This window comes from Dreissena polymorpha, chromosome 4 (assembly GCF_020536995.1).
Source record: "Dreissena polymorpha isolate Duluth1 chromosome 4, UMN_Dpol_1.0, whole genome shotgun sequence".
NCBI lineage: Eukaryota > Metazoa > Mollusca > Bivalvia > Myida > Dreissenidae > Dreissena > Dreissena polymorpha.
Window position 1 is genome coordinate 29,238,080 of NC_068358.1, and position 23,518 is coordinate 29,261,597.

A 23,518-nucleotide genomic window follows, 5' to 3' on the forward strand; every position below is an offset into this window, starting at 1 on the left:
ATGTTGTACTGATAGTTCATCAAACATTATATTTCACATACAATAATTGATGGGAGATTATCACATAAGTACAACTGAGGAGCTTTAGGGGCTTGGCGCTTACCAGTCCAGATGTCAAGCACCTGTATTATCAGTTGAGAGAAGGCGTCAACTGTCTTTTCAGATGCTTGGATATTAAGCTTTCAATGGACAAATTATACTTTTATTTCTAATACAACGCTTTCCGTTTGAACCGGAATTTTGCTAAGAAGAGACTTCCTTTAAAAGAAAAAATACCAAAAAAGTGGAATGTGATGTTCCCTGATTATCCTGTTCTGGGACTACACTTAACACACATGCATTATGCTCAGTTTTCCTGGAACGCGGTTTAATTAATCTGAAGGAGTTGTTTTCAGAAACGCCTGGAGGAAGAGAAGAAGCAACGAAAGAAGGAAAAGGAGAAAATACGCAAAGAACGGCTGAGAAATGAGGGCAAACTACTGACCAAGGCTGAGAAACAGGACAGGATGAAGCTCCAACAGATGCTACAGATGAGAGAGGCTCAAGGTGGGAGAGACATAATCTCTAGGGGTTGGAGGGGTCAGGCTGGGGTATTTATCCAAATGTAAATGAGACAGGTCCATGGTGGTGTAAATAAAATCACTGGGGATTTTGGGGGACTAGGGGTATTTATTTAAATATTTATTAGAATCGCTCAATATTGGAGGTTTGGAGGGGGACTTAGGGTTTTTTAGTTTATCATATTTAATGTTAAAAAGAAAGGATCAAGATAGGGGGATAGAACTTAACCTTGGAGGGGACTCATAAAGTGTTTATTTTAATGTTTACGAGAGAGGCTAAATAAGGGGAGAAATTACACTGGGATAGAAGGGGTGGTGGGGCTGGAGTCTGGGATTGAAGTGGGGTGGGGCTGGAGTCTGGGATAGAAGGGGGGGCTGGAGTCTGGGATAGAAGGGGGGTGCTGGAGTCTGGGATAGAAGGGGGGCTGGAGTTTGGGATAGAAGGGGGGGGGGGGGCTGGAGTCTTGGATAGAAGGGGGGGGGGCTGGAGTCTGGGATTGAAGGGGGGCTGGAGTCTGGGATAGGAGGGGGAGGGGCTGGAGTCTGGGATAGAAGGGGGGGGGTCTGGAGTTGGCTCAGTGGTATTTATTTGGGGAGAAAGAACCACGGGGATAGAAGGGGGGCTTGAGTTGGCTCAGTGGTATTTCAGGGGTGTGATCGGGTTGTCCGGGGTCATTTCCGCGATTTGCGTAAAATTCGAAAAAAAAATGGGTGAAAGTACGGCCGAATCCGCGGGTTTTTTTCATAAGCGGCTCGAAAAATGGTATTCTGTCATAGCATATTTTTAAACGAGCGATGCCATTGGCTTTCGTTTCCCAATCTTCCAATTAAAATCGGTTTTTTCAAATGTGTTTCATATTTCGATTGCAAATGGCGCCTTTGTGAAGCATTAATGAAGACGAACGAACGAATCTCACAAAGTCTCGGAGATTTAGCAATTATTGAAAAACAAAATTAAATGGGAAAGGGAAGAAACAACAGTGGATATAAATCAGAAAGCGCTGAATGGGTACGATGATCGACTGTCTTGGTAAGGCTGAAGTCATATTTTATTCATGAATCATGTGAAAAAATCTTGAACTACGTAAACTCAAACTGTGGTAAATTGTTGTTAGTTGAACACTGTAACATTGTTGACCTTATGTAGAATTTAAAAGCATTGAGCTCAAACAAAAGATTGCCGCCATCGTTCACAGGTATCGGAACACTCATTGATTTTGATCACAATTAATACTGGTGACTTTGCATAACATGTTAAGTGATTTTAAAAAGATTTTCATAAAAGAAGTTATGTTGATAAGTTTAAGATGGTGTTTATTTAAATGTCTGTTTTATGATTTGTCATTCCGTTATGCATGCGATTCGGTTAGTCAAAATCAGTCTACAGAATTTTCCTCCCCTCAGAATTCACCTCAATCACACCCCTGTATTTATTTGGGGAGAAAGAACCACTGGGATAGAAGGGAGGGGAGGGGCTGGAGTTGGCTCAGTGGTATTTATTTGGAGAGAAAGAACCACTTGGATAGAAGGGGGGGGGCTGGAGTTGGCTCAGTGGTATTTATTTGGGGAGAAAGAACCACTGGGATAGAAGGGGTGGCTGGAGTTGGCTCAGTGGTATTTATTTGTACATTAAGGAGAAAGGTTCAATTTGGGAAGATATATATACCGTACTTCGGTTATTTGATTCCATGGGATTGGGAGGGCAAGGTATTTACATGTTGAAATTTATTTGCTTGAACTTTTTGACTGAAAATTAAAAACATAAAAAGAGAAACAACAACAATTTTTCAAGTGCGTGACATGTTTCAGGGTTGGAAATCCCAACAAAGGAAGAGAACAAAGATAAAGATGAGGTGAAGAAGAAAAGACCGATATATGACAACAGGAGGAAAAAACCTCAACAGAAACAGGAGGGGACCCAAGGTATGTGGGGGGTCAATACTGCTCTAGAGTGATTGAAGGGACTTTTGACATAGTTTCATATTTTTGGCAAAGTCTATAAATTAATTTACTTACAAATTTGTAATACTTGAATACCGGTAGTTTTAATAATAATAATAACAAGAAAAGGAATGAAACAAGTAATATTGGGCCTTCCCTCGTACTTTAACCAGGGACATCTTGAAGCAAAAACTTACACTCTAACACTATGCAACTCATGCTTGTGAAATTATGGGATATTTTTAGTTCCCTACCGGTTTCACCGGAGGGGACTTATGGTTTTGTCTCCGTCCGCCCGTCACACTTTTCTGGATCCTGGGCTAACTTTAAAAGTTCTTAATATTTTTTCATGGAAACATGGAACATGGATAGATGGCAATATGGACATTATGTATGTCATTTCATTTCGTTCCTACGTCAAAAATTATGGTTGATATGGCAACAAATAGACTAGAAATACTGCTGAAAATGGTGGTTTTTCTTGATACTGCGATAACTTTTAAGCCGGTAGGGGACTTGTATTGCTTGACAATAGTCTTGTTAATTTTGTGGTAATACATGTTTTTGTTTCATTATGGGTTACAAGTGTTATAAACGCTTCATGATTTTTCCAGTTAATATTTATGATTTTCAAATAACAGACCAATATTTTAACATTTTTATGCATCATCAAAGTTGGAGGCATAGAGCTTCGCACTGTTATGTTTTTCTGTTCGTCTTTCTGAAAGCTTGCATTTTGAACTCCTCTTTCTCTGCAAGATGGGTCTTGCTTAAACTTTCAAAGTTAAATGACCTTCAGTGAAAATGATGGCATAGGAAACATATTGGGCTGCACAGATTTATGGCAGAATTATGGCCCTTTATCGATTTTTCCAACATTTAATATGTAGTAGCCTGAAGCATGTTTTTTCAACTCCTGTGTTATAACGATGTGGAAATCGCTCAAACTGTTTAGTTGAATGCCTTTTGTGTGTAAATGATAGTTATTTTGGCTGCAGGAAGTTTGACTTGGCATTTGATTCTTAATATGAAACGTAAGTGCCTTGTGTTTAGTACTGTGATTACTAGTCTATGTAGAGTACTATCAGTACTAGAATGCATTCAGTGTTTTTTTGTTTAAATTTGAGGTCAGGATTCAGCCCCATTCCCAATGGATTAAAGTATATATATTCTCCCCAAATGGGACCTAAAAATTCCCAATTGAAGGTTTCTTAAATAAAAACATATTGACATTTTACATCTCAGCATTTAGTTCACCTCCATCCAGCTCTACAAGTTGAACCTTAGTACATATAATATTGAAAACACTTATTTTCAATTTGTAAGCAAAACAACAACAATACTAATTTCCCAATTTCAGTCAAAACGCCTTGATTTTTCCCAATCCAAAGTCTGGGCCCCATGCCCAAAACGGTGAATAAAAAGCACTGGCATTCATACTTACAGTTAATTTACCTCCCATGATTCCATCTTTCAGAAGGCGAGCCCCGTGAGGCTCAAAGCCTGTCTCCCGAGGTGACACCTGTTCAAACTCCCCAAACAGAGGAGGCACCCTTGGTGGTTACCCCAGGGCCTGACGCGCCCGGTAGGGGGGAGGAGGAAGGGGAGGATGTGAAGGAGGACTGGGCCATGAGCAGTGAGGAGGAAGAGGAGGAGGAGGAGGAGTCGAGTCCTGAACCAGGTGGGGTACCCTTGTAGTCATCATGGGCAGTACGGATATGTCTGTATTCGGTTGTTTTGAATACAGGTTTGTCATTTCTCATGCAGAGTAATTTTGTGACAATCAGAATTAAAAATATTTTAGCCTCGCTCTGTGAAAAGGGTGTTTAATGCATGTGGGTATAATGTAGTCCCAGACTAGGGACAACACTTTTTGCCTAGACTGGATGTTTGCTTGGAAGATATTTCCTTAAAACAAAATTTCCATAAAAACAGAAAGCATCTTCTAAGATTAGCTTGTGCGGACTGAACAGGGTAATCTTGGAGGACACTTAACACACATGCATTGAGCCTACTTTAGCCAGAAAGAGGCTCAAATAGTTCCTCTGTCTTCGGTTGTTTTGAATACAGGTTTGCCATTTCCCAAACTTTGAGAATTGTGTGACAAAAATTATTTTGTTTTTAATTTTTTGCTTTTCTCATTTTTATTAAAGTTACAGTCTACAAATGATGAAATTCCTGCTTTCTATGCCCCAAGTAGGGTGGCATATAGAAGTTGAATCGTCCGTCAGTCCGTCTGTTTGTCTGTCAGTCAGTCAGTCTGTCCGTCCATCCGAAAACTTTTAACATTGCCCATAACTTTAGCAATATATTGAAGATAGCAACTTAATATTTGGCATGCATGTGTATCTCATGGAGCTGCACATTTTGAGTGTTGAAAGGTCATGGTCAAGGTCATCCTTCAAGGTCAAAGGTCAAATATATGGCTTCAAAGCGGCGCAGTAGGGGGCATTATGTTTCTGACAAATACATGTCTTGTTTCAGAAACAAAAGTCGAGGTTAAAATAGAAGACAAACATCCACCAGCATCCAAACCTGTGGCTGCTGATGATGCAGTGAATGATGAGGAGAGCGAGGATGAAAGTGATGAGGATGAAGAAGATGAGGATGAAGAGAGTGATGAAGAATCTGAACTAGAGGAGGATCTCACACCCTATGAGCGGGCAGAGATCAAAATTCAGGTACTACCATGTCTTACTCATAGTTTGTATACACCTGTTTATAATACGGCTTGGGGGTGTTTGGGTGGCTGGGTGGTGTCCAGGAGAATGATAACCACTCATGAGTTGCAATGGAATATGCGTGAAACTTCTACAGGTTTTTTTTACCTTATATAACAGACGCCGAATATCGGCGTCGATATTCGGCGTCTTCCCCCACCAAACTAGGCTGTTTTTTTCCCCTTGCAGAACCAAAAATTCCCCCTAAAAAAAAAAAAAAAAAATTTTTTTTTTTTTTTTTTTTTTTTAATAGAAAGATGTGTCTCATGATTATAATATCTCAATTCTATTTCAATTTAATCTTGCCAAACGTAATAAATTATGAAAAAAACAATGAATATAGTGCAAACATGTACAAATGTATTGTAATAATGAGAGAGTAAGGAAACAAATCCCCCAAAAAGGGGAACGCCGCGAAAATTCCCACGCGCACAATTTTTCCCCAAAGTGGAAAATCCCGCGTAAAATTTCCCCCACATAAGGGCTAAAGGCCCCTTCCCCCACAACCCCCCAAAAAACCTGGATTCTATATAATGCTTGTGGGCATCTCAACCAAGTTTGATAACTCGCCAGATGGCCTGAAGAACTTTTTTATTATGGACCTTGAATTATAAAACAAAATGGTCAAATGAAGCTCGTGTGCCCTCTAACTGAAACAATTAAAATCTGATCATCATGAAATTTGCAATGCATACCTACCAGCAGTTATGTTGCATATAAGCAGTCTGTTATGTTACATATCAGCAGTCTGTTATGTAACATATCAGCAGTCAATTTACATTACAGATTAGCAGTCTGTTATGTTATATATCAGCAGTCTGCTTTGTTACATATCAGCTGCTGTTATGTTACATATCAGCAGTCTGTTACATTACAGATTGGCAGTCTGTTTTGTTCCATATCAGCAGTCTGTTTTGTTCCATATCAGCAGTCTGTTATGTTACACATCAGCAGTCTGTTTTGTTACATATCAGCAGTCTGTTATGTTACATATCAGCAGTCTGTTTTGTTACATATCAGCAGTCTGTTTTGTTACATATCAGCAGTCTGTTTTGTTACATATCAGCAGTCTGTTATGTTACATATCAGCTGTATGTCATGTTACATTTTGGCTGCTGTTATGTTACATATCGAGGGGTGAATGGAAGACTGTTGTAAAAATTAAATAAAGAAGGAGATACAAAAGTTTTCCGTTCTGCCCTCGATATCAGCAGTTTGTAACATTACATATCAGCTGCTGTTATGTTATATATCAGGAGTCTGTAATGTTGAATGTGTTGTGTTTCAGAAATTCCATGAGAAGTGTGAAGCAAAGAGAAACACTGATGACCTGCGAGCACCTGTCGTCTGTGTCCTGGGTCATGTAGACACTGGAAAAACAAAAATCCTTGACAAAGTGAGAAATTTACCTTTGGGTTGTGCTCTGTGAAAAGGGGGTTTAATGCATGTGCATAAAGTGTGTCCGAGATTTGCCTTTGCAAATCAGGGACGACGCTTTTGGCCTGAACTGGATTTTTGTTAAAAAGAGACTTTCTTTAATAGAAAAGTATCATTTAAGCTGAAAGTGGCATCCCTCCTTAGCATTTGAGGACTTGACAATCTGGTACAACACTTAACGCACATGCATTTACTCAGAGAGTGGTTCATTTATGTAAAACACTTATTATCAGATACAAAAGTTAATAAAGACAAGAATGGATGTTTTTTTGCAAGACCACAAGTCCTTGAGGAATTTTATATTTAACCAGGTTTTTAACCAGGTTTTCCGAAGGAAAAAACTGGTTATTAGATTGGCGAATGCGGGCGGGCTGGCTGGCGGGCTGGCGGGCGGGCGGAACAAGCTTGTCAGGGCCATAACTATGTCGTTCATTGTCAGATTTTAAAATCATTTGGCACATTTGTTCACTATCATTGGACGGTGTGTCGCGCGAAATAATTACGTCGATATCTCCAAGGTCAAGGTCACACTTTGAGTTCAAAGGTCAAAAATGGCCATAAATGAGCTTGTCCTGGCCATAACTATGTCATTCATTGTGAGATTTTAAAATCATTTGGCACATTTGTTCACCATCATGGGACGGTGTGTCGCACGAAAGAATCACGTCAATATCTCCAATAGGGCTGCAACAATATACCGGTATATCGGTATATATCGCAATACGCAATCCGCATATTGTATTGCGATATGATTTTCATCATACCGGTACGAAAATTTTACAAAAATTCATTCACATTTCGTCCAGAAAAGCCATCCGAAATAATGATAAAAAGGTAAACAAAACAAAGCAGTGTAAATTATTTTTTATGTAAAAAAAGCATTCTAAAAAGTGTATTATACGGAGTAGCATTGTTACATGGGAGCATTCATTCGATGCTTTTGAACAGATTATCGTTGAATTAATTGCGCACAGCTGTACATGTTTCGTTCGATTCTGATTTGAGCATTATTTGTAATCCGAATTTCGGAAACACGCTTCCAAATTTGAATGCTAACGCGACAATAAAAAATTATAGCGTCAAATAAAAAGTGCTTTATCCTTTGTCTCAATAAAAAGCGCGCGAAAATTATACAGACATGTAGAACGTCGCATGGAAAGTATGGGTGTATTTTGTGTTGTATAAAAACGGGAACATCACGTCAGCTGAATTACGCGTGTTCAGCGGGAAAAACGCCCCGGTTGGATGTTATTTCATCACATCTTTAAATAGTAACAATTGCAAAAATGTATTTGATACTTAAGAAAATTTGCAAATGTTTGTGTTTCTTATTATTCTTGAGCACATTTATAGTAAATATTTACCAGAATTTGCTTTAAAATTGGAATTTATGGGATTATTGGGCAATTGGCAAGTTATAATTTTGGTACAAGTTAGCAATATATTGCGATATATTGCAATACGGGTTTTTGAACTGACAATATATTTCAATACGGTTTTTGGCGTATTGTTGCAGCACTAATCTCCAATGTCAAGGTCGCCACGACTAAAATTAGATTTTTTTTTAAAACAAACTTACAAAGGGGGTTAATTTTGTTTGTTCATTTCAAAAGTTCAGTTTGAGTTTTCTACCTTTATCAGATTTTTTTTTCACAATGAAAACCTTAGTTTTGTGACAATTTTGTCCCTTGTTGTATTAATTGTTGTAATATACAATGTTTTTAAGAAAGCATTGAGTGCATTTGTTGTTTGATAATAGAAGTTATAAAAATTCACTATTGTGCATCACATGTATCTTCAATAACAAATGAGGGAATTTCTATGACAGCAATTATGCAATCTCTCATCCATTGATCATTTATATTCCATTTTAAGGTAATAAACATCTGCAACTTTGTATTAGTCTAACATGTCATCAATTATTCAGTCCAGTGCTAACAAAACAAATTAGGGACAGTCGTGGTCAAGTCAGTGTTACGAGAGAGTGTTGTGTAACCCTAGAGGCTATTTATGTTGCAGCTGCGTCGTACGAACGTTCAGGATGGTGAGGCTGGAGGTATCACACAACAGATTGGGGCTACTAACGTGCCCAAACAGGCCATCCTGGACAAAACCGGCATGTGCAAAGAGGTATGTAGGGCATGGTTACTCTGTAAGGGGGGAGGGGTTGTCCTGAATGTAAGTTGCATTCTGGGAAATAAGGGCTTAATTCATGTGCTGCTGTTTCCACCTTTATGGAATTTTTCATTTAAAGGAGGTCTCTTCTAAACAAAAATCCGGTGAGAGGTGGATATTGTTGACTCTGATTAGCTGGTGCAGACTGCACAGGCTCATCTGTGATGACGCTTAAGGCACATGCATTAAGCCCATATTTCCCAGAACAAGGCTCGTATGTTGATGATTTGAGATGTAAAAAATAACTGAGAGAGAGATAGAGTGTTAACCAGCTAACGGTTCATCTCAAGACAATTGTACAATTTTGAGTGGGCCCAGTGAATACAATGCAATTTTGTTATTGTTGGTGGGATCTTACTTATATTTTATCAATGGAAGTTTCACCCTTAATCACAGTTACTTTTTAAATGTTTGCTAATCTTATCAGAAAATATGTGAGTGACCCTTTGCTTTCATGAGCTTTAGATGTTATTATTTCAAGTTCATAGTATGTCTCAAGATTGATTTGGTGCCTGTAAATACAGGCCTGAAAAATCAGAATTAAATGTCTGTGTCATATTGATCTTTGGAGCATTGGATGTCTGTGATTCTCAGTGCTCACACTGGCCTTCAGAAAATAATAGCCATAATTTTTTTCGTGAAAAAAATAATAGCCAAAACAGACGGGGACTTTTCCGCAAAATGGTACGGAAGGCAAAAAGAAAGAAAAAACAATGAATCTCATTTTATCTACGTTTTATTAAATGTATATCTATTGGATTTAAGTTATAATAAATATATATATATATTCTTAAAAACAAGCATAATATCAGTGTGTCATTTTCTTATAAAATATTATCATGGCTTTACAATAAAGAATACAATCAAGGTTGTGGGTGTGACTTAACAAACAAGATATCAGGTACAGTTACATACACATAAGAATAAAGGGCAGAGGCCCCAACCCACCCAGAGCCCTTACTAATTATACTTTATTTTATAGTTTTTTCCAATTGCAATTTCTGTTGAATACAATTCGAAATATTATAAACCACATGTTCCGTATCACCGCATGTGTATTCGTCATTCTATTTTTGCTATCATGAACTTCGAAAATAAATCATAATCAACGAAAAAATACAGTATCCGAAAACGGTAATTAGAAAAAATGTACGCGTTTTGCACATGAAATATGCATAATATAAAATATTAATATGCATAATCTAAAATGTGCATATCGCTCGACTGCTTTATCTCTTAATAAGACGTTTGCCATCGGCCGCAATATTGTAGGCAGAGGCCAATATCAATTGTAAATGATTTATTCCAAAAATAACTCTTTTGCAATGCCGATCATGTTTACATCAATTAACGTCACAGCGCGTGAGTTAAAATACACCACGTGTTTCGCTAAAATGCCATGGCATATGCCGGGTCCCTTTGAATTGGGAAAACCAGGTTACCTGGTTTAAAATTGAAATCATTATCACACATCAAGAAATGTTAAAGCAGACGACAAACAGCGTTTTCGGGGATAATTAGTTGATGGCGATTAAATAATTATTTCATCAAGCAATGTTCAACGTAATTTAATTGCAGCAGAAAATGGCGTGAAAAACAAAACCAGCCGACAATATTAGAGGCGATTTTCAATAATGACGATTAAATAATAATTGGCGAAAAATTAACAAAGATCTAACAGTTACCGATAATTGGTAGAGCACGGGGAGATTAAAGACGCTTTTTCCAAAATAAATCACTGCTGTCTGACACTGATTGAGAAAAAAGCTCTAGGCCACGATGTCGCGGAAGTTATTGACGCGTGTATGACAATACACAGGGTTGAGTGTGTACACAGGTAATCTCGTTATCGATTTTTCCTGCTTGATGACCCGATTTGCAGGCGTTTCGCATTCGCCGGACAACTTTTAATGGCAATTTGTTTATCATGTAGGGGGATAAAATAATCGCCATTTTTTCTAGACAATTTTAAGAAATAATAGTCAGTTGGATAAAATAATCGCCATTGGCGATAATGTCTGGCAGCAGCGTGAACACTGGATTCTACACGGTAAAAAAACAGGTGTACAAAATTGAACCCATATGGTTGTGTGGTAAACATTAACCAGGTTTACGAGATTGGTCCTTTCTGGTTGTATGGTTGACAATCAGGTTTACAAGATTGGTCCCATCAGGTTGTGTGGTTGACAACCAGGTTTACAAGATTGGTTCCATCAAGATGTGTGGTTGACAATTACCAAGTTTACATGATTGATCCCATCAGCATGTGTGGTTGAAAATAAACCAGGTTTACAAGATCGGAATTATATGGTTGTGTGGTTGACAATTAACCAGGTTTACAAGATTGGTTCCATCAGATTGTGTGGTTAACAATTAACCAGGTTTACAAGATTGGTCACATCTGGTTGTGTGGTTGACAATGAACCAGGTTAACAAGACTGGTCCCATCAGGTTGTGTGGTTGACAATTAATCAGGTCTACAAGATTGGTCCTATCAGGTTGTGTGGTTGACAATTAACCAGGTTTACAAGATTAGTCCCATCAGGTTGTGAGGTTGACAATTAACCAGGTTTACAAGATTGGTCACATCAGGTTGTGTGGTTGACAATTAATCAGGTTTACAAGATTCGTCCCAAAAGGTTGTGTTGTAATCAGGTTTACAATATTTGTCACATCAGGTTGTGTGGTTGACAATCAGGTTTACAAGATTGGTCACATCAGGTTGTGTGGTAAACAATTAACCAGGTTTACAAGATTGGTCACATCAGGTTGTGTGGTTGACAATTTATCAGGTTTACACGATTTATCCCATCAGGTTGTGTGGTTGAAAACAAACCGGGTTTACAAAAGCAGACACATGGTTGTGTGGTTGACAATTAACCAGGTTTACAAGATTGGTCACATCAGGTTGTATGGTTAACAATTAACCAGGTTTACAAGATTGGTCAGATCAGGTTGTGTGGTTGACAAATTACCAGGTTTAGAAGATTGGTCCCATCAGGTTGTGTGGTTGACAATTAACCAGGTTTACAAGATTGGTCCCATCAGGTTGTGTGGTTGACAATGAACCAGGTTTACAAAATTGGTCACATCAGGTTGTGTGGTTGACAATAAACCAGGTTTACAAGATTGGTCCCATCAGGTTGTGTGGTCGACAATGAACCAGGTTTACAAGATTGGTCACATCAGGTTGTGTGGTTGACAATAAACCAGGTTTACAAGATTGGTCACATCAGGTTGTGTGGTTGACAATTAATCAGGTTTACAAGATTTGTCCCATAAGGTTGTGTTGTTGACAATTAATCAGGTTTACAAGATTTGTCACATCAGGTTGTGTGGTTGACAATAAACCAGGTTTACAAGATTGGTCACATCAGGTTGTGTGGTTGACAATAAACCAGGTTTACAAGATTGGTCACATCAAGTTGTGTGGTTGACAATTAATCAGGTTTACAAGATTTGTCCCATCAGGTTGTGTGGTTGACAATTAGGTTTGCAAGATTGGTCACATCAGGTTGTGTGGTTAACAATTAACCAGGTTTACAAGATTGGTCACATCAGGTTGTGTGGTTGACAATTAATCAGGTTTGTAAGATTTGTCGCATCAGGTTGTGTGGTTGACAATCAGGTTGACAAGATTGGTCCCATCAGGTTGTGTGGTTGACAATTAACCAGGTTGACAAGATTGGTCCCATCAGGTTGTGTGGTTGACAATGAACCAGGTTGACAAGATTGGTTACATTAGGTTGTGTGGTTGACAATTAATCAGGTTTACAAGATTGGTCACATCGGGTTGTGTGGTTGACAATCAGGTTTACAAGATTGGTCACATCAGGTTGTGTTGTTGAAAATTAACCAGGTTTACAAGATTGGTCCCATCAGGTTGTGTTGTGACAATTAATCAGGTTTGCAAGATTGGTCACATCAGGTTGTGTGGTTGACAATTAATCAGGTTTACAAGATTGGTCCCATCAGATTGTGTTGTTGTAGTTTCAGAAAATACAGCTGAAGCTGCCTGGACTTCTCATCATTGACACACCCGGCCATGAGTCTTTCAGGTATGTCTATTTAGTACTAAACATCTAAGAAATATTTATAAATGGGCCATGCTCTGTGAAAAGGGGGTTTAATGCAAGTGCTTAAAGTGTCGTCCCAGTCTGCACAGGCTAATCAGGGACAACCCTTTTCGCCTAAACTGAATTTTCATCAAGAAGAGTATTCCTTGGAATGAAACATACAATACAAGCAGAAATTGTTAACCCTGACCTGAATAGCCTGTGCGGACTGCACAGGCTAATCTGGGACAGGCTTATCTGGGACAACACTTCACTTACATGCATTAAACCCCATTTTAACAGAGCGAGGCTAAAATGTAAGTATGAAACAGCCAGAGATTTAAGAAATAAGATATATCAGGAATTCCTTTATTTTTACAAGGAGCTTTCTTAATTTGGGGTATTGGGGTGAGTGTAGGAAGACGCCTATTGATGGTGACCTATAGATGATCAGGCCAACCAGAGAGGTCAAGGTCACAGGGGTGTGTTACATGAAACTGTTTCCATACAACATACAGAAAGCTCTTTAACTATGGATCATGAAATTAAAAATGCTAGTTAGTCTTGAGGGAAGGAAGACTCCAAGCAACTTAAAGATAAGAAATTATAAAATGCTCTTTAACAATTTCACATATTGAAGACTTGGCTGAAAGTTCCGGGTGAGCGGAACATGTTTGTACAAGGTTTTAAAGTCTTGACTTTAAAAATGACTTGATTGTCTGCAGATGAAAAACACTTTGCTCGCTAACCATACTTTTCTGGATACTGCCAGTACTAGCTTCTTCATGTGTTTCACCATGTTGTCAGTGGTCTTTAATCTGTTTCAGTAACCTTCGAGTGCGCGGTTCGTCCCTCTGTGATATTGCCATTCTCGTGATAGACATCATGCACGGGATGGAACCCCAGACCATTGAGTCCATCAATCTGCTCAAGGAACGCAAGACACCCTTTGTCGTCGCTTTAAACAAGGTCAGGCAACACCTTTGATTGTCGTTTTAAACAATATCAGACAAGGCATTTGTTGTAAACAAGGTCAGACAAGGCACGCCTCCATAGTTGTTGTAAACAAGGTCAGACAAGGCACGCCTTTATAGTTGTTATAAACAAGGTCAGACAAGGCAAGCCTTCATAGTTGTTGTAAACAAGGTCAGACAAGGCACGCCTTCATAGTTGTTGTAAACATAGTCAGGCAACACCCTTTGTTATCGCTTTAAACAAGGTCAGGCTAAACATTTTTCATAGTCACATTAAACAAGGTCAGGAAACACCCTCTGTTATCCCTTTAAACAAGGTAAGGCTATACACCATTTATATTCGCTTTAAACGAGGTCAGGCCTACAGGGGTTTTATTTGAATCGGCAAAACTTTGTAGTCTTATTAAACTGAGTCTAGTATTCTTTTTAGGATGATAATACTCTTGTATTTTATGATGAACAATGTGAGATGTACTCTGTTGAATTTGTTGTTTATTAAAACACCTATAAAAATAAACTAGGTCAGATTTCCTCTGAGTTAGCCTTGGGTCAAATGTTTGGGAGAAGTCACTTCTCTAAAAGCTGGAATTAGGGAGAAGTTTTAAGACTAAATCAATGTGAATTGCATGCAGTTTGGATGATTTATCACGTGCCATACCCTGTTTCCCATGTAATATTGATGTGCCCCAGTATTCTTTATATGTATACATTTTTAGTTACATTAAACGTCACTGTTATTTTCGACAATAATGTCACCTACAGTTTTATTATGCATTATGATGGACGATTTTGATCATAAACATGTTTATTTCTCGTCATAGCAACACTTGTCTCGCGTTTATTATATTTCTAAGGGTTTAAGGTTCAAGTCCTAATCCTATGAAGTTAATATATGTAATTTCTCTTATGAGAATGTCCGTGGTTTGGTTCTACACGGAATGTCATTGTTTACACATATGCTATAATCGTCTGTGTGCATATGTTTGGTCGACCATAGGCCGTGTAAACTCGATCGACCCGGTCGACCAACGCAATCGTTCTATGAGCTATAAATAGACCGTGAAGTTCCAGAGCGGAATGGCTTAAATTTCAAAAGTTGGAATACACGCTTGTTGGATTTATCAATTCTACGTATGTAAACGGATTAATTTAACTTTAAGTAACATCATTCTGTCTTTTTGGATATAATTTTAGACTTTAAATAGCTTTTAAAGTGTTCGGTGCCGACTGCCCTCCCGACGGATTTTCGCGAGTTTAAATCAAACGCGCTTTTGTAACTTGGAATAAGGCGATACAAGTGTTACTGTGGTTTTTTGTGTTTTTTTATCCTGTGAGCAAAATATGTTTATTGCCTAAAAGTGGTTATGTCAAGAGTTAGAATTATTAAATGATTTAATCAAATAACTGAGTTGCTGTGTCTGTTTCCCCTATACATAAGAGGAGCGCGACAATATAACCATTACAAATATTGTTATCTTACACATGTGTAATATACTTTTAAAGCGTTTTTATTGGCTTATTTTTGTTCGATTAACCAATCGCATTTTGTTATTTTGCTGAAATGACGTTGCAACGTCAAATGACGCACAAAATGTAAACAACATTCAGGATTAATCATTATGTTTGCGTAAATATTTATTTAATTTTCTCATTTAAAAGCATGTGAAAAAAATATCTGACACTCATTGTCATTTCATACCATATTTATTAAACTCGTCCAGGAAATTTATATCATTTTTTTATATGCACATGTATGTTTTTGTATTATATGTGAACCAATATATATGATTAATTTAAATGGCTGCAGATTGACCGGTTGTACGAGTGGAAGCCCAACCCTAACAGTGACGTTGTGAACACAATTAAGAAACAAGGTCACATGACCACCCAGGAGTTTAACGAGCGATCGCAGGCAGCCATCACACAGCTGGCTGAACAGGTGGGTGGGGAAGGAGTTTCTAATGTCAGAGTTTTAGCTCACCTGAGCACAATGTGCTTATGGTGAGTTTTTGTGATCGCCTTTTGTCCGTCATCCGTTGTGCGGCATCAACATTTGCTTTGTTAACACTCTAGAGGCCACATTTATTGTTCAATCTTCATGAAATTTGGTCAAAAGATTGGTCTCAATGATATCTTGGATGAGTTAGAAAATAATTATGTTTGCTTGATAGACATGGCTGCCAAGGGGCGGGGCATTTTTCCTTATGTGGCTATATATGGCTAAAGTAAAATCTTGCTAACACTCTAGAGGCCACATTTATTGTCCGATCTTCATGAAACTTGGTCAGAAGATTAATCCTAATAATATCTTGGATGAGTTAAAAAATGATGCCGGTTGGTTGAAAAACATGGCTGCCAGGGGGCGGGGCATTTTACCTTGTATGGCTACAGTTAAACATTGTTAACACTCTAGGGGCCACATTTATTTTCCAATCTTCATGACACTTGGTCAGAAGATTTGTTCCAATGATATCTTGGATGAGTTTGAATATGGTTTCGGTTGCTTTAAAAACATGGCCACCAGGGGGCGTTGCATTTTTTCTTATATGGCTAAAGTAAAATATTGTTAACACTCGAGAGGCCACATTTATTGTCCAATCTTCATGAAACTTGATCAGAAGATTCAACTCAATAATATTTGGACCAGTTCAAAAACGATGCCGGTTGGTTGAAAAACATTGCTGCAGTGGGACAGGGCATTTTTATGCCCCCTTTGAAGAAAAGGGGGCATATAGTGATCGGACTGTCCGTCTTTCCGTAACACTTTGCATTTAGGTTTCGAAACATTCTCATAACTTCTATGTCCCTTGAGATATAACATTCATATTTGGTATGCATGTGTATATGGACAAGGCCTTTCCATACACACATTTTTTTTACTCCTGTGACCTTGACCTTGAACTTCGGGTCCGCGTTTAGGTTTCGAAATCTGCGTTTAAGTTTCTAAAAATGCTCATTACTTCTATGTCCCTTGAGATAAAGCCTTCATATTTGGTATGCATGTGTATATGGACAAGACCTTTCCATACGAACACAAATTTTGACCCCTGTGACCTTGACCTTGAACTTAGGGTCCGCGTTAAGGTTTCAAAATCTGCGTTTAGGTTTCGAAAATGCTCATAACTTCTATGTCCCTTGAGATATAACCTTCATATTTGGTATGCATGTTTATATGGACAAGGCCTTTCCATACACACAAAAATTATGAACCCTGTGACCTTGAACTTAGGGTCCGCGTTAAGGTTTCCAAATCAGCGTTTAGGTTTCGAAAAATGCTATAACTTCTATCAAAGCGTTTATAGGGGGCATATGTCATCCTATGGTGACAGCTCTTGTTCCTTATATGCTATAGTAAAACCTTGTTAACACTCTAGAGGCCACATTTATTTTCCGATCTTCATGAAACTTAGTCAAAAGATTTGTCCCAATGATATCTTGGATGAGTTCGAAAATGGTTTCGGTTGCTTTTAAAACATGGCCACCAGGGGGTAGGGCATTTTTCCTTATATGGCTTCATGAATCTTCATGAAACTTTGGCAGAATATTTGTTTAAATGATATCTTGTATGTGTATGAAAAAGGTTCTTGTCTGTTGAAAAACGTGGCTGCCAGGGTATTCAATAGTCATGAAAGTTGGTTAGAGCATTTGTTCTAATGACATCTTGGGCTGCACAGAACAGGTCAGTTCCAGTTAATCTCAGGTGAGCGACTTTGGGCCTTTCAGGCCCTCTTGTTTCAACTAGGTATTCAATGAAGTTGAAAATCCTGATTATGAGATAGATGTATGGCAGGCGATGTTTTCTGGTCAACTGTTTTAGTTTTCTTTAACTGATCTTAATTATCAAGCATGCATGGATACCTAGCTTGGGATTGTATTTGGGCATTTTGGATCAAGGTTTATGTCACTGTATTTCTAAACAACTTGATTTTGGATGGCGGTAGTGCAGTAAATAAATGTTGTGTGTAGGTGTGCAGATCTAGCTTAGAAATGCACAGTTATTTAAATGAATATCTTATATATCAAAAACCTGATTGTATGTTTTTTGTTTATTTTTAAGATTTACAGGAATTTCTTCAAAATAGGCCCTAAGAAAAGGAAATAAAAATAAAATGAAATTGAATAAAATTTGCATTAAAAAAAAAGTAATTATTTTATAATAAAAAAAAATTGCATCAGAAAAAGAGTAAAAAAAGTATAGATCTAGAATAAGGAGTTATAATATTTATTTGTATTGCTAGACAGTTGTATAAGTAACATTCTGATTTTTGAATGATGCCTGTTTAGCAATAGAGCCTTATCAATCTGTTTTTCAATCTGGCCTATATCTGTATTGTGCCCTGAATACAAACCCATTGTAGTTTTCACTTTTGTGTTAAATGTTGAGCATCTCATTGTAAAGGAGTTTTTCTAATATTAATTAAACTATTGATTATACCTTATATGCAGTATCACTACAGGGTGGACAGTAGCCCAAGGTGTAGAGATATAGAATTGGCGCTGTATATCAGTCTGTCACAAAATTTTGAAATAGGTGGGGGATATCAACTCAACCAATTTGCTTGTTGTTACATCATTCCTTTCCAGTGAGTTTTTAGGGATTTAACCCTGGTTACTAAGGTAAGAAATGCCTACAACCATCACTGCCCTACCCTGACAGTCAAAAATGGAACAGTGGAAAAAATAAAATATAATTTTGAATAATATATGTATTTGAGGACCGGTGCTCTATTCAATGAATAATATGTAACGTGTGGCCTAAATGTTAGTAACAAGGTCGAGAGGGTGTGCCTCGATGATTTGGTAAACGAGATTGGATTTGTTGAATATCAACCTGACTCATCAGACCCAAATCTTTTAATAAGAAATAATGATAATGGTATGTTGATCTGTCGTTTTCTTTTTAGCTCACTTTCATTCATTATGAAAGAGTTGATGCTCAATGATGATATATAATTTGCCTTTTTAGCTCACCTGAGCACACAGTGGTGTGTTAATTGCTCACCTGAGCACACAGTGGTGTGTTCATTGCTCACCTGAGCATACAGTGATGTGTTCATTGCTCACCTGAGCATACAGTGATGTTTTCATTGCTCACCTGAGCACACAGTGGTGTGTTCATTGCTCACCTGAGCATACAGTGATGTGTTCATTGCTCACCTGAGCATACAGTGATGTGTTCTTTGCTCACCTGAGCACACAGTGGTGTGTTCATTGCTCACCTGAGTATACAATGATGTGTTCATTGCTGACCTGAGCACACAGTGGTGTGTTCATTGCTCTCCTGAGCATACAGTGATGTGTTCATTGCTCACCTGAGCATACAGTGATGTGTTTATTGCTCACCTGAGCACACAGTTGTGTGTTCATTGCTCACCTGAGCATACAGTGATGTGTTCATTGCTCACCTGAGCATACAGTGATGTGTTTATTGCTCACCTGAGCATCCAGTGTCATGCTCAATTCCTTACGAGACACACGTGTGATCTGTATTACAGGGTCTGAACTCTGCGCTATTCTATGAGAACAAGAAGCCGAAGGAGTACATTTCGCTGGTCCCCACGTCAGCACACACGGGAGACGGTATGGGGAACCTGATAGCGCTGATATGTGAGCTCACTCAGAACTGGCTTGCTAAGAAAGTGTCGTACAGTGAGGAGCTCCACGCCACCGTCATGGAGGTAAGCAGGAGGTGTTAGATGGGAAATTGGAAGAAAGATAAAGGCTCCTATGCCCTATGCAACAAGTGTTGCTTAAGGTCAGCTTACGCATTTGCAAACATCAAATGGTAATGAATACACGGGTCATGCAGGTAGTCCACGTCAGAGAGCACTCAACTAGTAGCAAGTAGTATACAATAACCTTAGAGAAATTAAAACAATAAGTGTTCATTGGTAATGACAACTCGCTTTTATACCAAGTAAAAAATAATGCTATCAAAAATGTGATCACATATTCACCAGGCTGTATAGCTGCATCATACTTGTCATTTGTCCATACTGAAAAAGAATGTCATTGAAAAGCTTTTAGAAATAGAATAGAACATGTCATTAAGAAGATTGAGTAGGCTATATCCCATGTTATTCTTTCATTGGAAAAAAATCATGTAAATGAAGACACTAGGGTGACTATACCTGCAAATAAAATCATGTAAATGAAGACACTAGGGTGACTATACCTGCAAATAAAATCATGTAAATGAAGACACTAGGGTGACTATACCTGCAAATAAAATCATGTACCGCAAATTTGCGGCCATAAGTCGACCTAAAAACGCTCCCAAAATTGACTTCAAAAGTCAACTCGACTTATGGATGAGGTACTAAATAAAAATAAAAATAAAAACATATTTCTGTGCCGTTTTTTTTAAAGTAATAAATCTCCGAAGCGGAGGAATGATGACTTTTTACGGTAAGGGCGACTCGTCTTTTACTTAAATGTCCGCTGATAACAAAATACTGCATGTTTACATTGGTTTTTAATTCATTAATCTTCGTAATAAGTCCAAATAAAAACATGTAAAAATAACTTCGAAAATATTAAACATTTGTGACGTACGGTAATGTGGCGAAATTTATACATAGCAATTTGTCTATTGATACATCGTCCGTTGTCTGCTAAGAACAATAGAAAATCGACTGCTGACACTTGTACCCATTTAAAGTTAATCCGTGTAAATACAAACTGTCAACAGATGCAGGTGTCTTTATGCCACCAATTATCGCTTCTCGGCCTTTTGACTAAGATCAAAGTGTAAAGTGTAGTGTTGGCATCCTTTTGATCATTTGTCTTTATTGCGTCACGCCTAAAATAGTTATCTGTTAATGATATGCAAAACGGTTCTGCTACAAACTACTTCGGACCAATCAAAAATAATTACTCTATCGTTGGATACGCCTTTAACCAATCGCTATTGTTCAACTTCACATGGTATATTTTTTGATTGGATGAAGGTGTGGTTTCGCTTTTATTTCACAACTGTCCCACAATTTATGCATAATCGTTTTCGTAAATAAATAGATCTTATCTGAGTGAAGATTTCATTCATTGTTTGATTATAATAATATTAGGCACTCACCCTGGATTATTTAAAAGTGTAATTGGACATATTAAATACACAATTACTTTCAATTAGCTGCTTAGTATTATTAGATAAGACGTTTTTCCAGAATGCAGAAAATATTCCTCGGGTATCTCGTGATTTACGAATATGTATATAACAGTCGAATAGCGAGCGATGCGAGTGTTGGTAAATTCACGTGTTTCATGCATAATGGCGAAAGCGTTTTTGAGAGCAAGTTACAATTATTTTGACCATATAATGAATTTCTGCGTTCAAGATTTTAACGAATTTTCACATCAATAGCACTAACATTTGAATACAAAAATATCTGCTCATAATATAAACGCTGAAAGTTATTACGTTAAATGGGAAACTAATTTTGATTTGTGAAATATATATTAAGTTCGAAATAATCAATGATATGTTATTATGATTTTGAACAATAAAATATATTTTTCGTGATAATAAATAATTGAAACGTTGAATGTTTCGTTTTAAATATATTCTTATTATTAATATCCCAAAAAATGTCAACTGCCAGTGCAAAAGCCCTCAGAACCATGACTAAAACGTCACTAAACATGTCTGAGATATTGAGGAAATTTACCCCCGACTTATGGCAGAGTCAAGGCAGAAAACCAAGTTTTTCTAGCCACATTATACCCCTCGACTTATGGCCGAGGTAGACTTATGGCCGCGAATGTACGGTAAACGAAGACACTAGGATGACTATACCTGCAAATAAAATCTAAATTATGATTATATGAGCTGCATTCGGGCAAATTGGGGCTTCAGCAATTTGTGTTAAGGGTTGTTCCAGATATGCCTGTGCAGTCTGCAGAGGCTTAAAAGTGACAACTCTTTCCATTGTTATGGAATGTAAAAAAAAAGAAGTCTCTTAATGAAAATCGAGTTTAAGCGGAAAGTGTTGTGTATAATTAGCCTGTCTGGATTGCTGAGGCTTATCAGGGACGACACTTTATGCACATGCATAAGCCCCGTTTTAACACAACAGTGCTCATGTCTACTAGTAGTACTTGGCTTCATAGGTCATATCACATGATAAGTTTGGTAAGAAAAGATTACATCCCCTCCAAAGGTGGAGAAATGTAGAATTGGCGTCGTCAGTCGTTCCAGCTGTATGTCAGTCTGTCAGCCGTCACAAACTTTTCAAGGCTATATCACAGAAAGTATGTAAGATGTCAGCATGAAATTTCATGGTTATATATAGATATTAATGATGAGAGGTGGCATGCACAAGAACCATAACCATACACTTTCTAAAATAAAAGTTATTGTCCTTTGTTTTTTATGATGATGTAACATTTCAGGGCAATTTCTCAGATGCAATACAACATACATGCCAGGCGTCCCAATCTTGAAGGGACAGTCCTGTTTTGGGGGTGTTTTGTCCCGGTGTCGCGATGTGACACAATTTGTCTCCACATTCATAAGAAACAATAAATTAGCTATTCCAGCTTGGTAAGCTTCAAACTCCCATTGCTAATCCCATTATTGCCCCCTGTTAACAAACCATATCTGAAAGTCAAGTGGACCAGTGTTGTTTTTGACACCTTGTCGGCGATTTATCGGCAAGTTATTGATTTTATCATGCACTCACACCATGGTGATTTTATGATAGGGGTCACTAATTGCTCGTGATAGATGAATTGTAGTAAATTAAAAGCAGACTGCTTTTGTAATACATTGATCAAATCAAGTCCAAAGAGACTATTACATGGTATTCTGTGTATTATACCATCTGAGGCTAAAAACCCAATCAAAACACCAATTTTATCAATAAAATTGAGTGCCTACCGATACATATTGAGGTTTCACATAAATTTGCTTTCGTTTACGACTGATCTTCAAAAAAAAGTTAATGCATGTTGCATCAATCTACATTTAGAGTTAATTGATGATTGCTTGAATAAAAACAGTGCTCCATGCGCGCACATTGCGTTACACTATGTGCACATTCCTCTGTCCTGGGTGTCTAATAGAGGCATGCTCCACATTTTACATTATGGAGTCATCTGCATAGTGCACATGTGTGTTTACTTCCGGAAAGTTGACTACAATAAGAGTGGCATGATTAATCGTTTTAGTTGTCCTGCTTTTTGGTCAAATGTCTGAACATTTTGTATGTTGTGTCCTGATTTGGACCTGAAACATTCTGCATGTATGCAATATAAGATTTCAACATGAAACTTTATGGGTGTATTGATATTAATGAGGAAAAGTGCCATGCTTTGGAACCATAACCCTTCACTTTCTTAAATAAGAATTGCCCTTAGTTATGTTTTTATGATGTTACTTTTCATGGCTATATATCAGATATTATACAAGATTTGAACATGACAATTATTTAGTTTATAGATATCAATGAGGAAAATTGTGTTGCACAAGAACCAAAACCCTACAGTTTTTATGCCCCCGAAGGAGGGCATATAGTGATCGCACCGTCCGTCCGTCTGTCTGTCACACTTTGCGTTTAGGTTTTGAAAAATACTCATAAATTCTTTGTTGATTCAGATGTAACATTCATATTTGGTGTGCATGTGTATATGGACAAGGCCTTTCCATACGCACACAA

The 23,518-nt window shown here is 37.8% G+C and overlaps 1 protein-coding gene across 1 annotated transcript in view; it reads left to right on the forward strand.

Annotated features, from left to right (window-relative positions):
- LOC127880261 (eukaryotic translation initiation factor 5B-like) overlaps positions 1 to 23,518 on the forward strand; it is a 129,656-nt gene that overhangs the window by 21,179 nt on the left and 84,959 nt on the right. Inside the window, exons 9-18 of the mRNA XM_052427584.1 lie at positions 396 to 546; positions 2,370 to 2,483; positions 3,979 to 4,182; positions 4,986 to 5,182; positions 6,510 to 6,617; positions 8,678 to 8,788; positions 12,824 to 12,891; positions 13,716 to 13,857; positions 15,670 to 15,801; positions 19,358 to 19,540. Of these exons, the coding sequence (XP_052283544.1) occupies positions 396 to 546; positions 2,370 to 2,483; positions 3,979 to 4,182; positions 4,986 to 5,182; positions 6,510 to 6,617; positions 8,678 to 8,788; positions 12,824 to 12,891; positions 13,716 to 13,857; positions 15,670 to 15,801; positions 19,358 to 19,540 (1,410 nt within the window). The remainder of the gene's footprint in view (positions 1 to 395; positions 547 to 2,369; positions 2,484 to 3,978; positions 4,183 to 4,985; positions 5,183 to 6,509; positions 6,618 to 8,677; positions 8,789 to 12,823; positions 12,892 to 13,715; positions 13,858 to 15,669; positions 15,802 to 19,357; positions 19,541 to 23,518) is intronic.